At 42.4% G+C, this 12,285-nt stretch overlaps 1 protein-coding gene across 3 annotated transcripts in view; it reads left to right on the forward strand.

The window, feature by feature from the left end:
• Window positions 1-12,285, forward strand: part of ZNF410 (zinc finger protein 410) — a 42,662-nt gene that overhangs the window by 28,400 nt on the left and 1,977 nt on the right. For 2 of the 3 annotated variants that reach the window (XM_010382616.2, XM_010382618.2), the window contains exons 9-11: window positions 5,670-5,795; window positions 6,748-6,888; window positions 8,072-8,199. In XM_010382616.2, coding sequence (XP_010380918.1) covers window positions 5,670-5,795; window positions 6,748-6,888; window positions 8,072-8,199 — 395 coding nt within the window. The remainder of the gene's footprint in view (window positions 1-5,669; window positions 5,796-6,747; window positions 6,889-8,071; window positions 8,200-12,285) is intronic. The other variant, XM_010382617.2, reaches the window with a different exon arrangement.

Consider the following 12,285-nt stretch of genomic DNA (forward strand, 5'->3'; position numbering starts at 1 on the left):
TTTTTTTTTAAGACAAAGTCTTACTCTGTTGCCCAGGCTGGAGTGCAGTGGTGTGATCTTGGCTCACTGTAACCTCTGCCTCCTGGGTTCAAGCGATTGTCCTGCCTCAGCCTCCTGAGTAGTGGGGATTATAGGCGCCCACCACCACAGCTGACTAATTTTTGTTTTTTTTAGTAGAGGTGGGGTTTCATCATGTTGGTCAGGCTGGTCTCGAACTTCTGACGTGAAATGATCCACCTGCCTCAGCCTCCCAAAGGGCTGGGATTACAGGTGTGAGCCACCGTGCCTGGCCTTTCATGATTAAATTTGATGTTAACTGTAGTTTTTTTCATAGATACCCTTTATCAGATGAAGGAATTTGCCTTCTCTTCCTAGTTTGTTGAGAATTTTTATTATGAATGGGTATTGGATCTTGTCAAGCACCTTTGTGTGTCTATTGAGATGATCTTGTTGTTTTTGTACTGTATGCTACTAATGTTACTGCTAACAGTTGATTTTTGGATGTAAAACTAACTTTGTATTTCTAGGGTAAATCCCATTTGGTCAGGGTGTATAGTCCTATTTATATGGTGCTAGACTTGGTTTTGTCATAATTTGTTAAGAATTTTTACAACTGGCTGGATGTGGTGGCTCATGCCTGTAATCTCAGCACTTTGGGAGGCCAAGGCAGGAGGATTGCTTGGGCCTAGGAGTTCTAGACCAGCCTGGGCAGCGTAGGGAGACCTGTCCTCTACAAAAAAATCAATCAGTAAGAGAGAGGGAGGGAGGGAGAGAAGGAAGGATGAGAGGAAGGGAGAGAGAGAGAGGAGGAGGGCAGGAGAGTGGAAGGGAAGGAGGAAAAGGAGTCTGTATGTTCATGAGGGATATTGGTCTGTAATGTTTTCTTGTGATATTTTTAGCTTTTCTATCAGGGTAATTATAGTGGCCTCCCTAGTTCAAGCGATTCTCATGCCACAGTTTTGCGAGTAGCTGGCACTACAGGCATCCACCACGTCTTGTTAATTTTTGCACATTGTTTAGTAGAGATGGAGTTTTGCCTTGATAGGCTGGTCTTGAACTCTTGGCCTCCAGTGATCCACCTGCCTTGGCCTCCCAAAGTGCTGGGATTATAGGCGTGAGCCACCGTGCCTGGCCTGGTTGTTATTTTCGGAGCTTCTCATGCCGTATTTATGCTTTTGACATGACCCATTTGTGTTGTTATAGCCTCTTTGCTTTATAACACAACAACAGTACCCAGGCTTACCTTAGACTTGGAATCAGCTTTTCCTCCATGGAGTCCTGGTTCCTTATAGTTGAACCACAGTCTGGGTGCCATGTGCCTGTTGCTGTTAGGTTGTCATTGTTGGCAGGGCGCAGTGGTTTATGCCTGTAATCTTGGTACTTTGGGAGGCTGAGGTGAGCAGATCACTTTAGCCCATGAGTTCAAGACCAGCCTGGGCAACACGGTGAAGCCCTGTTTCTACAAAAAAGATACAAAAATTAGCTGGGTGTGGTGGTACGCACCTGTAATCCCAGCTACTTGGGGGGCTGAGGCATGAGGATCGCTTGAACCCAGGAGGTAGAGGCTGCAGTGAGCCAAGATGCACCACTGCACTCCAGCCTGGGAAACAAAGCGAGACTGCATCTCAAAGAAAAAAAAAAGGTTGTTACTGTTTCTAGAACTTTTTAGTGGAAAGAACTAGAGAAGACATATTTTCGAAAATAAAATAATTGGTTCATATTGATAATTCCAATTTAAATTTTCACATTAAACAATTTTCAGGGGATTTTTTTTGTACTTTTTATTTTTTTCTCTTACACTGAAAATCTTGGTTCCTAACATTAATGCAATATTGTTTCAAAATGATAATACCAATATTATCAATTTGTCTACAGAATGAAGTTTAAGACTCTTGCAGCTGTATTTTTCTTAGAATAATACTGTGTTTAAATACCTTTTAAATCATTGTTTTAATATATCGCCAGCCTGATATATAGATTTGCTTCAGTTTCTTTTTCAAGTCTTTTTAATATGTAGAGTCAAAGCTAGATGTATTCAAAAAGCCTTGATTATAGGTGTGTTGTTTTACCATGTTCCCTCCCTCCTCCTCTTATAGATATAACCACTTTTTATTTCCTATTTGGTTTACTTTTCCAGTGGTTCTTTTTGCATATACAAGCAAATGCAGGTTATTTTTCGTATTTCCCTCCCTTTTCATCCATACATTAAGTTGAGATATAGTTCATACATCATAAGATTCATCTCAGAAAAGTGTGCAGTCCGGCCGGGCATGGTGACTCATGCCTGTAATGCCAGCACTTTGGGAGGCTGAGGCGGGTGAATCACCTGAGGTCAGGAGTTCAAAACCAGCCTGGCCAACATGGTGAAATCCTGTCTCTACTAAAAATACAGAAATTAGCTGGGTGTGGTGGTGTGTGCCTGTAATCCCAACTACTCACAAGGCGGAGGCACAAGAATCAACTTGAACCCTGGAGGCGGAGGTTGCAGTGAACCAAGATCATGCCACTGCACTCCAGCCTGGTCGACAGAGTGAGACTCTGTCTAAAATATAAAAGGAAGACAAGTATGCAACTAAGTGATTTGTTATCTGTGGTGTATAGGTTCCAGGACCCCAGCAGATACCAAAATCCACAAATAACCCAAGTCTCTCAACATAAAATGGCATATTTGCATATAACCTACACATATCCTCCCATATGCTTTAAATCATCTCTAGATTACTGATAGTACCTAATACAATGTAAATGCTATGTGAATAGTTATACTATATTGGTTTTTTATTTGTATTTTTTATTACTATATTGTTATTTTTTATTTATTTATTTTTTTAGATGGAGTCTCGCTCTGTTGCCCAGGCCGGAGTGCAGTGGCCCATGATCTCGGTTCAATGAAACTTCCACCTCCTGGGTTCAAGTGATTCTCCTGCCTCAGCCTCCCAAGTAGCTGGGATTACAGGCACGTGCCTGGCTAATTTTTGTATTTTTAGTAGAGACAGGGTTTCACCATGTTGGCCAGGTCTTGAACTCCTGACCTCAAGTGATCTACCTGCCTTGGCCTCCCAAAGTACTAGGATTACAGGCATGTAACACCACACCTGGCCTGTTATTTTTTATTTTTATTTTTTCTGAATTTTTTTATCCGCTTGGTTGAATCAATGGATGTGTATGGCCAACTATATATTCATAGTTTTACAGTTTTCTCTACTGTCCAACTCCACAACATTTCATCATCCCAAAAAGGATCCCCATATCCAGGAGATGATTAAAAAAAGAAAAAGAATTCCCATTATTAGTATCATTGCCCATTTCTCTCTTCCTCCAGCCCCTGGCAACCATTAATCTGCTTTCTGTCTCTGGATTGATTTGCCTGTTCTGGACATTTCATGACTTTTTCTTTCTTTCTTTCTTTCTTTTTTTTTTTTTTTTTTGAGACGGAGTCTTGCTGTCTCCCAGGCTGGAGTACAGTGGTGTGATCTTGGCACACTGCAAGCTCCACCTCCTGGGTTCACGCCATTCTCCTGTGTCAGCCTCCCGAGTAGCTGGGGACTACAGGCGCCTGCCACCATGCCCGGCTAATTTTTTGTATTTTTAGTAGAGATGGGGTTTCACCGTGTTAGCCAGGATGGTCTCGATCTCCTGACTTCGTGATCCCCCGACCTCGGCCTCCCAAAGTGCTGGGATTACAGGAGTGAGCCACCGCGCCCGGCTTTTTTTTTTTTTTTTTTTTTGTTGACGGAGTCTCACTCTGTGGCTCAGGCTGGAGTGCAGTGGCATGATCTTGGCTCACTGCAACTTCCACCTCCTGGGTTCCAGCAGTTCTCCTGCCTCAACCTCCAAAGCAACTGGGATTACATGCGTCACCACCACGCCTAACTAATTTTTGTAGAGATGTGGTTTCACCATGTAGGCCGGGCTGGTCTTGATCTCCTGACCTCAAGTAATCTGCCTGCCCGGCCTCCCAAAGTGCTGGGATTACATGTGTGAACCACTGCACCTGGCCAAAATAAATTTATTTTAGATTCAGGGGGTACATGTGCAGGTTTGTTGCAAGGGTATATTGCATGATGCTAAGATTTGGGCTACTAATGATCCTGTTGACCAAGCAGTGAACATAATACCCAATAGGTAGTTTTTCAGCCCTTGCCTCATAGCTGCTTTTGGAATCCCCAGTGTTTATTGTTCCCATCTTTGTCCATAAGTACCCAGTGTTTAGCTCCCACTTACAACTGAGAACATGTGGTGTTTTTCTGTTTCTGTGTTAATTTGCTTAGGATAATGGCCTCCAGCTGCATCCATGTTGCTGCAAAGGACATGATTTTATTCTTTTTTATGGCTGCATAGTATTCCATGGTGTGTATGTGCCACATTTTCCTTATCTAATCTACCACTGATGGGCACCTGGGTTGATTCCATATCTTTGCTGTTGTGAATAGTGCTGCGGTGAACATGTGAGGGCAGGTGTCTTTTTAGTAGAGCAGTTTATTTTCCTTTGGGTAGATAGTCAGTAATGGGATTGCCAGTTCAAATGATGACTCCGTTTTTAGTTTTAAGGTTTGTAATATTCTACCCTATTTCTATTGTATAGCTTTTTTTTTTTTTTTTTTTTTGCTATGCAGGACTATTGCAGTATCTATAGCTTTTTAGTCAGTCTCTGTGATGAATATTTACGTTGTTTCCAGTATTTAGCCATTTAAAATAATGTTGCAGTGATGAATAACCTTGTGCATAGAGTATTTCACATTTTGCCACTATAATTTTGGGACATATTCCTAGAAGTGGGATTCCAAGGTCAAAGGGCAAGTGCATCTACAGTTTTTCTAGATGTGGTCAGATTCCTCCAAAGAGGTTTTTTGTATTTTGCATTCCCAGCAAAATACAATCAGCAATGAAGATTGCTGTACCATGTGTTTATCAATTGTGAATTTGTTCCTAGCATTTAGAAATTGGGAGATTCTACGTAAAAATCCTTATTAAAAAAAAAAAAATCAGAACCTGGCTGTGCTAGGCCTTAATCTACCCATGGCAACAGCTGGCTAGAGCTGAATAATAGCTGCCCCTTTTCTAGGTACTCTCCAGGTTACTACGGCCTCCACTTGGCCATTTTACTTAACTTTTGCTACCTATCAGTCCCCTATAGACATGAGTTTTTGACCTCTGCTTTAAGTATGGTTGTCTGGGTGGGTAGAATGGAGACAGAGAGTCTGGGACTTGAAGACATAGAGGACAATTTAGATTATTATGTTAGAAGAGCCACCAGTGTGAATGTTGACCCTAAAGAGGGTGGCAGGGAATATGACAAGGGGATATTAGGAACCCAGGATTGGAATCCTTGAGGAAAGCACATGTCCTAGAGGTCCATGGAAGACCATCTGAAAAAGAAGGCCTATTTTTTGTGGTTGCCGTGGTCCTATACCAAAGAGGTTTTGTGAAGGCAGCATTACAGTGAGTCTGGAAAGGACCAGGGGCTGGGAGCAGGGAGTGTGCTAAAGCCCTCCTGGTGTACTCTTCCTGCCTTCCCCTGAAGTTTGAGAGGCTGGGAAGGTGGGGAATGGGAAAAGGAGCTGCTGCTTATGTTTAGTTTAACATTCTCTGGGTTTCTCCATCTAGGTCTTGAGTTCATTCTCTTCCTGTCCTTTTGGCTTCCCTGTTTAACCTGGTCCCTGTTTCAGGAGAGAAGCCTCATCAGTGCCAAGTCTGTGGGAAGACCTTCTCTCAGAGTGGAAGCAGGAATGTGCATATGAGAAAGCATCACTTGCAGCTGGGAGCAGCTGGGAGTCAAGAGCAGGAGCAAACTGGTGAGGAGGGTGGGCAGAGTGGAGGGCTATACCTTCTAGGGTTCAAAGAGCCAAGTCACTGTCCTGCCTGGTTATCTGGAAATTTTCTGATTCTGTTTTAGGTAGATAGCCCTGGTCTCATTTGATGGGCTGATGGTTTCCAAACATAGCTGTACAGTAGAATCATCTGCAACCTTTTAAAATTTATATACTTTTTGTTGCTTGTCCCCCCACCAATAAAACAAAGCAATCTGATAAATGAGATAATTTGCAAGATCCCAGAATCTGTAGTTTTAAAAGTTCCCCTAGTGATTTTGATGGTAACTAGTGCTGATCCATGAACCAGCATTTGAGTAACACAGTGATAAAAGATTTCTGCATGGCAAGAGTTTAAGCTTTTTTATTTTTTTAGATGGAGTCTCGCTCTGTCGCCCACGCTGGAGTGCAGTGGCGCCATCTCGACTCACTGCAACTTCTGCCTCCTGGGTTCAAGCACTTCTGCCTCAGCCTCCTGAGTAGCTGGGATTATAGGCAGGTGCCACCACACCTGGCTGATTTTTGCATTTTTGTAGAGACGGGGTTTCACCATGTTGGCCAGGCTGGAAGCGTATTTTACTTACCAGTCATGACTACCTTTTTGCCCTGTCTGAAATTTGATAACTCTTATTGTTATTCCTTTGCCATATCTTTCCTTAATTATTCCAAATATTCCTTTCTAAAGATCCACCTATCCTGTTTCATACGCTAATTCTTCAGATGCTGAACACAAGCAAGGATCATTATCTTCTAAGGCTTACTCTTTCCCTTCTAGGTTTATTCTTATTTCTCGAAAGTAGGTGAAATAGGAGGTGGCATCCCATCTATAGGTTAACTTCTAGTAATGAAAGAGAAGGCCAGCTTCCTGTTGAAAGAAAATGAGGACTAGGCACAGCCTTGATTGCTGTATGTCTCTCACAACCTATTCTCTGTGCAGCTGAGCCACTAATGGGCAGTAGTTTGCTTGAAGAGGCTTCAGTACCCAGTAAAAACCTGGTGTCTATGAATTCCCAGCCCAGCCTTGGTGGAGAGTCCTTGAACCTACCAAATACCAATTCTATCCTGGGAGTTGATGATGGTAAGACTTCCAACTCTCCTTTATTTGGGAAAAATGGACTGCAACTAGGGGCTAAGGAACGGGGTGTCTCCACAATGTATGTTTAAATCTCATTTCTTATGAGTAGCTATGGTATGAGTAGCATTTGTGTTCTTATTCTCTGGGGTGGATTAGTGAATCTGTTTAAAAAAATTTTTTTTTCATTGAAGATAATATAATAAAAGAATAAAAAGAAAATCTTAAGAAAAAATTATTCATAATCCTGGCATCCTTAGCCCAACTATTTCTATCTTTCCTATTGCAGTTATGGAAGAACTTAACTTTTAAAACATTTAAACAGAACATAACCAGGTTTTACAGAGGAGATATAAAGCAATTTCTCCATACCTTCAAAAGCCATATCTTCTGGAGAAAAGAAAGGGCTCTCTAGGAAACACTTGCTCCTCTCTGGTATAGAAATTTCACCCAAGTTACACAGGCCAGGCCCTCTTCTCTGAAAAACTTAACAGGTGAGGTCAGCATGCATTTATTCAGTGCCTACTGTGTGCCTGGCACCATGGGAAAGACAAAAGTAGAAGATAGGAACCTTAAAATCCAGTTGAGAACTGAAAGCTTACATATATATGGGAAAGAACATTGAGAGATAAAAGACAGTATATAAGCCAACATTAAATTATGGTACAGCATAAAATAGTCATATAAGCTAGAAAACCCCTAGAAGAAAACTTTTAATTTTTTGAGGGCTAAGTGGTATAACCATAAACTATTTCCAGAAGATTTTCATGATGATCCCACTGATGAACATTTAATAACTGTGAGGCCCTGTGTTTTTGTTACTCTCATCATATTCAATTAGTAAGTGCTATTAGTATCATTGGCGACTGCTTTAAGGGTGGCTTTGGTTCCCTTACCTGCTTGCCTATGAGCTTTTGCCCATTTCATACATAGTTCTAATTCAGTTAACAGTGCTAACGCCGTATTATTCTAAATTCTGTATTAAGATTTCTTGCCTTTCTATTCTCTTTTTATAATACTTTCCAAATTTACTGATAATGCTCATGAGACAGGATTAACTTGGAAGAAATAGAGGAATGTGGGAAATAGAGGAATAGAGTTTTAGAGTTGTTAATGAGAGGCTTAATGATCCAGATAGGTATATCTCTGGATTCACTTTTCATTGAAACATTTTTCTGTTGCTTCACAGAGGTGCTTGCTGAAGGATCCCCACGTTCCCTGTCTTCAGTGCCTGATGTGACACATCACCTGGTGACCATGCAGTCAGGGAGGCAATCATATGAAGTTTCTGTCTTAACTGCAGTAAATCCACAAGAGGTAAAGTGGTCTCTTGCCCTTTGTTTCTGTGGCAGTTTGTGTGGGGAATGATTGAGAATTTAGGGGACCTGAAAAAGTCTCCAGTTTCCATTTCCTGGAAACTTTGACACGAATATTTTCCTTTAAATTAAGCATGAGTTCAGCTTGAAAGGAGCCTGACGGTTAGGGTCTTAACGAATTGGAGATTGGTCTGTCATAGCTGGGACTCGCAGCTTTAGAGTTCTTTTATACGTATTCGTCGTTGATGTCTGTTCCTACTATTCTCTGCCACACTAGAACATGAAGATACAGCTTTTATTTTATAAAGGCACACAGCAGGCACTGAAGAAATGCATGTTGACCTCACCTGTTAAATTATTCAGAGAAGAGGGCCTGGCCTGTGTAAATTGGGTGAAATTTCTGTACCAGAGGGGAGCGAGTATTTCCTAGAGAGGCCTTTCTTTTCTCCGGAAATAACATCCTGGAAAAAGTCCCTCAGCAAAAAAGATAGTAACAAAATCATTAAACGTAATTATTGCTCATTCTGCTATGGTCATATGTCTGGAAGATACCAGGCTTAACCAAATGGGCATATACAAATTTGTTCACTTGCTTGCTAAGTGAGAACCATTATCTAAATCAGTGGTCTCCAACCTTTTTGGCACCAGGGACCGGTTTCGTTTACCTCAGATCATCAGGCATTAGATTCTGATAAGGAGTGCGCAACCTAGATCCCTCAAATACACAGTTCACAATAGGGTTTGTGCTTCTATGAGAATCTATTGCTGCTGCTGATTTGACAGGCGAGGTGGAGCTCAGGTGGTAATGCTTGCTCACCTGCTGCTGCTCACCTCCTGCTGTGCAGCCCAGTTCCTAACAGGGCACGGACCAGCACTGGCTTTGACTCAGAAAACAATGCAAACTGGTCAGTCTTTTAGAATCTTAGGATATTTCACTGGTCTTGTGTCATGGGAGTGGATTACTTCATCACGAGCACATTTCATATGCATAAACTTTTGTCAAAACCTATGTAGCTTGGATCCTTTCAGTATTACATTAGTTTTTATGGTGTTCTTCCATCTTTTGTCCTTTTTTTTTTTTTTTTTTGAGCCAGAGTCTTGCTCCGTTGCCTAGGCTGGAGTGCAGTGATGCGGTCTTGGCTCACTGCAGCCTCCGCCTCCTGGGTTCATGCCATTCTCCTGCCTCAGCCTCCTGAGTAGCTGGGACTACAGGTGCCTGCCACCACGCCCGGCTAATTTTTATTTTTAGTAGAGACAGGGTTTCACTATGTTGGCCAGGATGGTCTCGATCTCTTGACCTCGTGATCTGCCCACCTCAGCCTCCCAAAGTCCTGGAATTACAGGCGTGAGCCACTGTGCCCAGCCTTCTTTCTTTTAATTATAACCTTTATACCACAGTAAGCTATTACATCATTTGAATGATTCTGCATCCTATATTGAATATTCTCCATTATTCTCTAGTATCTTTGGGGGTACCCAGGATTATAGGGTTCTGGGCATATATGTTAATGCTTTTGCCAGGACCTTTCTTTTTATTCATTGTCATGACCCATTTTCTTTGCTTGTATTTAAAGTTTTTGCTCTTGATATCATTGGTTCTTTCCTAAGTCACTTCTTCTGGTAAGTGCTTTGGAATGAATCATACATGTCTCACAGAGTCTTCCTCTTTCTCCTCCATTTTTCTTGTCTTCATTTTTCTGTTTTAAAGCTTTTATTATGGAAATCTTCAGAATATAGTGAGAGAGAGACTAGTATGATAAACACACGTCAAAGTTAGGGCTGAGAGCAGCAGCTCACACCTATCTCCTAACTTTGACAACTTTTTTTTTTTTTTTTTTTTTTTTGAGATAGAGTCTCACTCTGTCGCCCAGGCTGGAGTGCAGTGGTGCGATCTCAGCTCACTGCAACCTCCGCCTCCAGGTTCAAGCAATTTTCCTGCCTCAGCCTCCTGAGTAGCTGGGATTACAGGTGCCCACTACCAAGCCCGGCTAATTTTTGTATTTTTATTAGAGACAAGGTTTTACCCTGTTGGCCAGGCTGGTCTTGAACTCCTGATCTCAAGTGATCCACCCGTGTCAGCCTCCCAAAGAGCTGGGATTACAGGTGTGAGCCGCCGTGCTCGGCCCTAACTTTGACAGTTTATTATAATACTGTATCTGTTAGAGGCATATACTGAAATACATACAGAAGAAATGACATGCCTACAATTTGCTTTGAAATACTCCATCACAAACAGCAACAACAACAAAAGGAGGAAAGAGAAAAAACAAGAACAGTATAATGTTGTGTCTGTTTTTTGAGACAGGGTCTCACACTGTCACCCAGGCTGGAGTACAGTGGCACAATCACTGCTTGCTGCACCTTCAACCTCCCAGGCTTAGATGATCCTTCTCCTTCAGCCTCTGGAGTAGTTGGGACCACAGGCACATGCTACCACACCTGGTTAATTTTTTTTGTATTTTTTGTAGAGATGGGGGTCTTATGATGCCCAGGCTGGTCTTGAACTCCTGGACTCAAGCAGTCCACTTGCCTCCGCCTCCCCAAGTGCTGGGATTACAGGCGTCAGTCTTGGAATTGGCTTCAGAGCATCCATGTGTAATAGGTGCTGCCCATTTACAGCCTCAGGGAGACAGCATAACACAGGCTGCCTAAAAAACAGAAGACAGACCTCGGTGTGGTGGATCATGCCTATAATCCCAGCACTTTTGGAGGCTAAGGTGGGAGGATCACTTGAGGCCAGAAGTTCGAGACAAGCCTGGGCAACAGAGCAAGATCCTGTGTTTACAAAAGGTTTTTAAAAAATTATCCAGGCATAGTGGTACATACCTGTAGTCCCAGCTACTCCAGAGGCTGAGGCAGGAGGATCAACTTGAGCCCAGGAGTTCGAGGCTGCAGTGAACTATGATTGTGCCACTGCACTTCAGCCTGGGAGAGATCCCATCCCAAAAATCAAACAAAAAAAAAGGAAGTATGGTCTTCACTCCAGGAGGGCACAAAGGGCCTGCAGGCCCTAAGTACCCAGTTTCATAATGGAAGCCCAAAACACTTAGAAAAATATTAATAACACAAAGGGGAAAATGCTGTCCTTGATGTAGCTGAAAATCCTGCACTGTCACTTTTTCCTCATGGGTTTTTGTATATTTACAAACATACCCTCTGTCTGAGCCTCAGTTATTTTGTGTTTTCTTCACTTTTACCATTCTCCTCCTCTCATCACAGGCATTTCCATTGCTTATCCCCTCCTTTTCTTTCTTCACTAGCTTGGGTCCTCCAATACCTTCCGTCTTTTTTTTTTTTTCAAGCTGTGAGGTCCTCAGGGTTCCAGGCTTAGTCCTCTTCCTCATCCAAGGTCTAGGTAATAACTTGCCATTTCTCCAGTGAGTGAGGAATGTTGATTGCTTAAGAACTTTCAGGTGCCAGAGAAGGTGAAGGCTATTTGCAACACATGTCCATTTCACCTTTTTGGAGATCACCAAGCACTATAGATCAAAATCTACTGATGAACTTGTAATTCCTGTAAATATGCTCTAAAAATAAAAATAGCTTATCAAGAATATCAGAGAACAACCAAATCTGTTATCAGAAATTGTCATGAGGGGCTGGGTGCGGTGGCTCATGCTTCTGATCCTCGCACTTTGGGAGGCTGAGGTGGGAGGATCAGTTGAGCTTAGGAGTTTGAGACCACCCTGGGCAACACAGGGAAACCCCATCTCTACAAAAAATAAAATAAAATTAGCTGGTCCTAGCTGCTTGGGAGGCTGAGGTGAGAGGATCACTTGGGCCCAGGAGGTTGAGGCTGCAGTGAGCCATGATCATGCCACTGCACTCCAGTCTGGGTGACAGGGCCAAACTCTGTTTAAAAAAAAAGAAAGAAAAGAAATTACCATGGGAAAAATATCAGAAACTACAAGTCACCTCTCTTTGGTTCAGATGGAAAATCTGTTTTTCCTCATCATTGTACCACATCTGAGAATTAGATGGAGGACTCCTTGCACAGGCCCAACTGGGACCCCCAGGGCTTTGGGCTCTTAATACTTACTAAAGGTCATTCTAAATGGGGCTCCATATTGACATTGAGTTCACATTC

This window comes from Rhinopithecus roxellana, chromosome 5 (assembly GCF_007565055.1).
Source record: "Rhinopithecus roxellana isolate Shanxi Qingling chromosome 5, ASM756505v1, whole genome shotgun sequence".
NCBI classification, from domain to species: Eukaryota; Metazoa; Chordata; class Mammalia; order Primates; family Cercopithecidae; genus Rhinopithecus; species Rhinopithecus roxellana.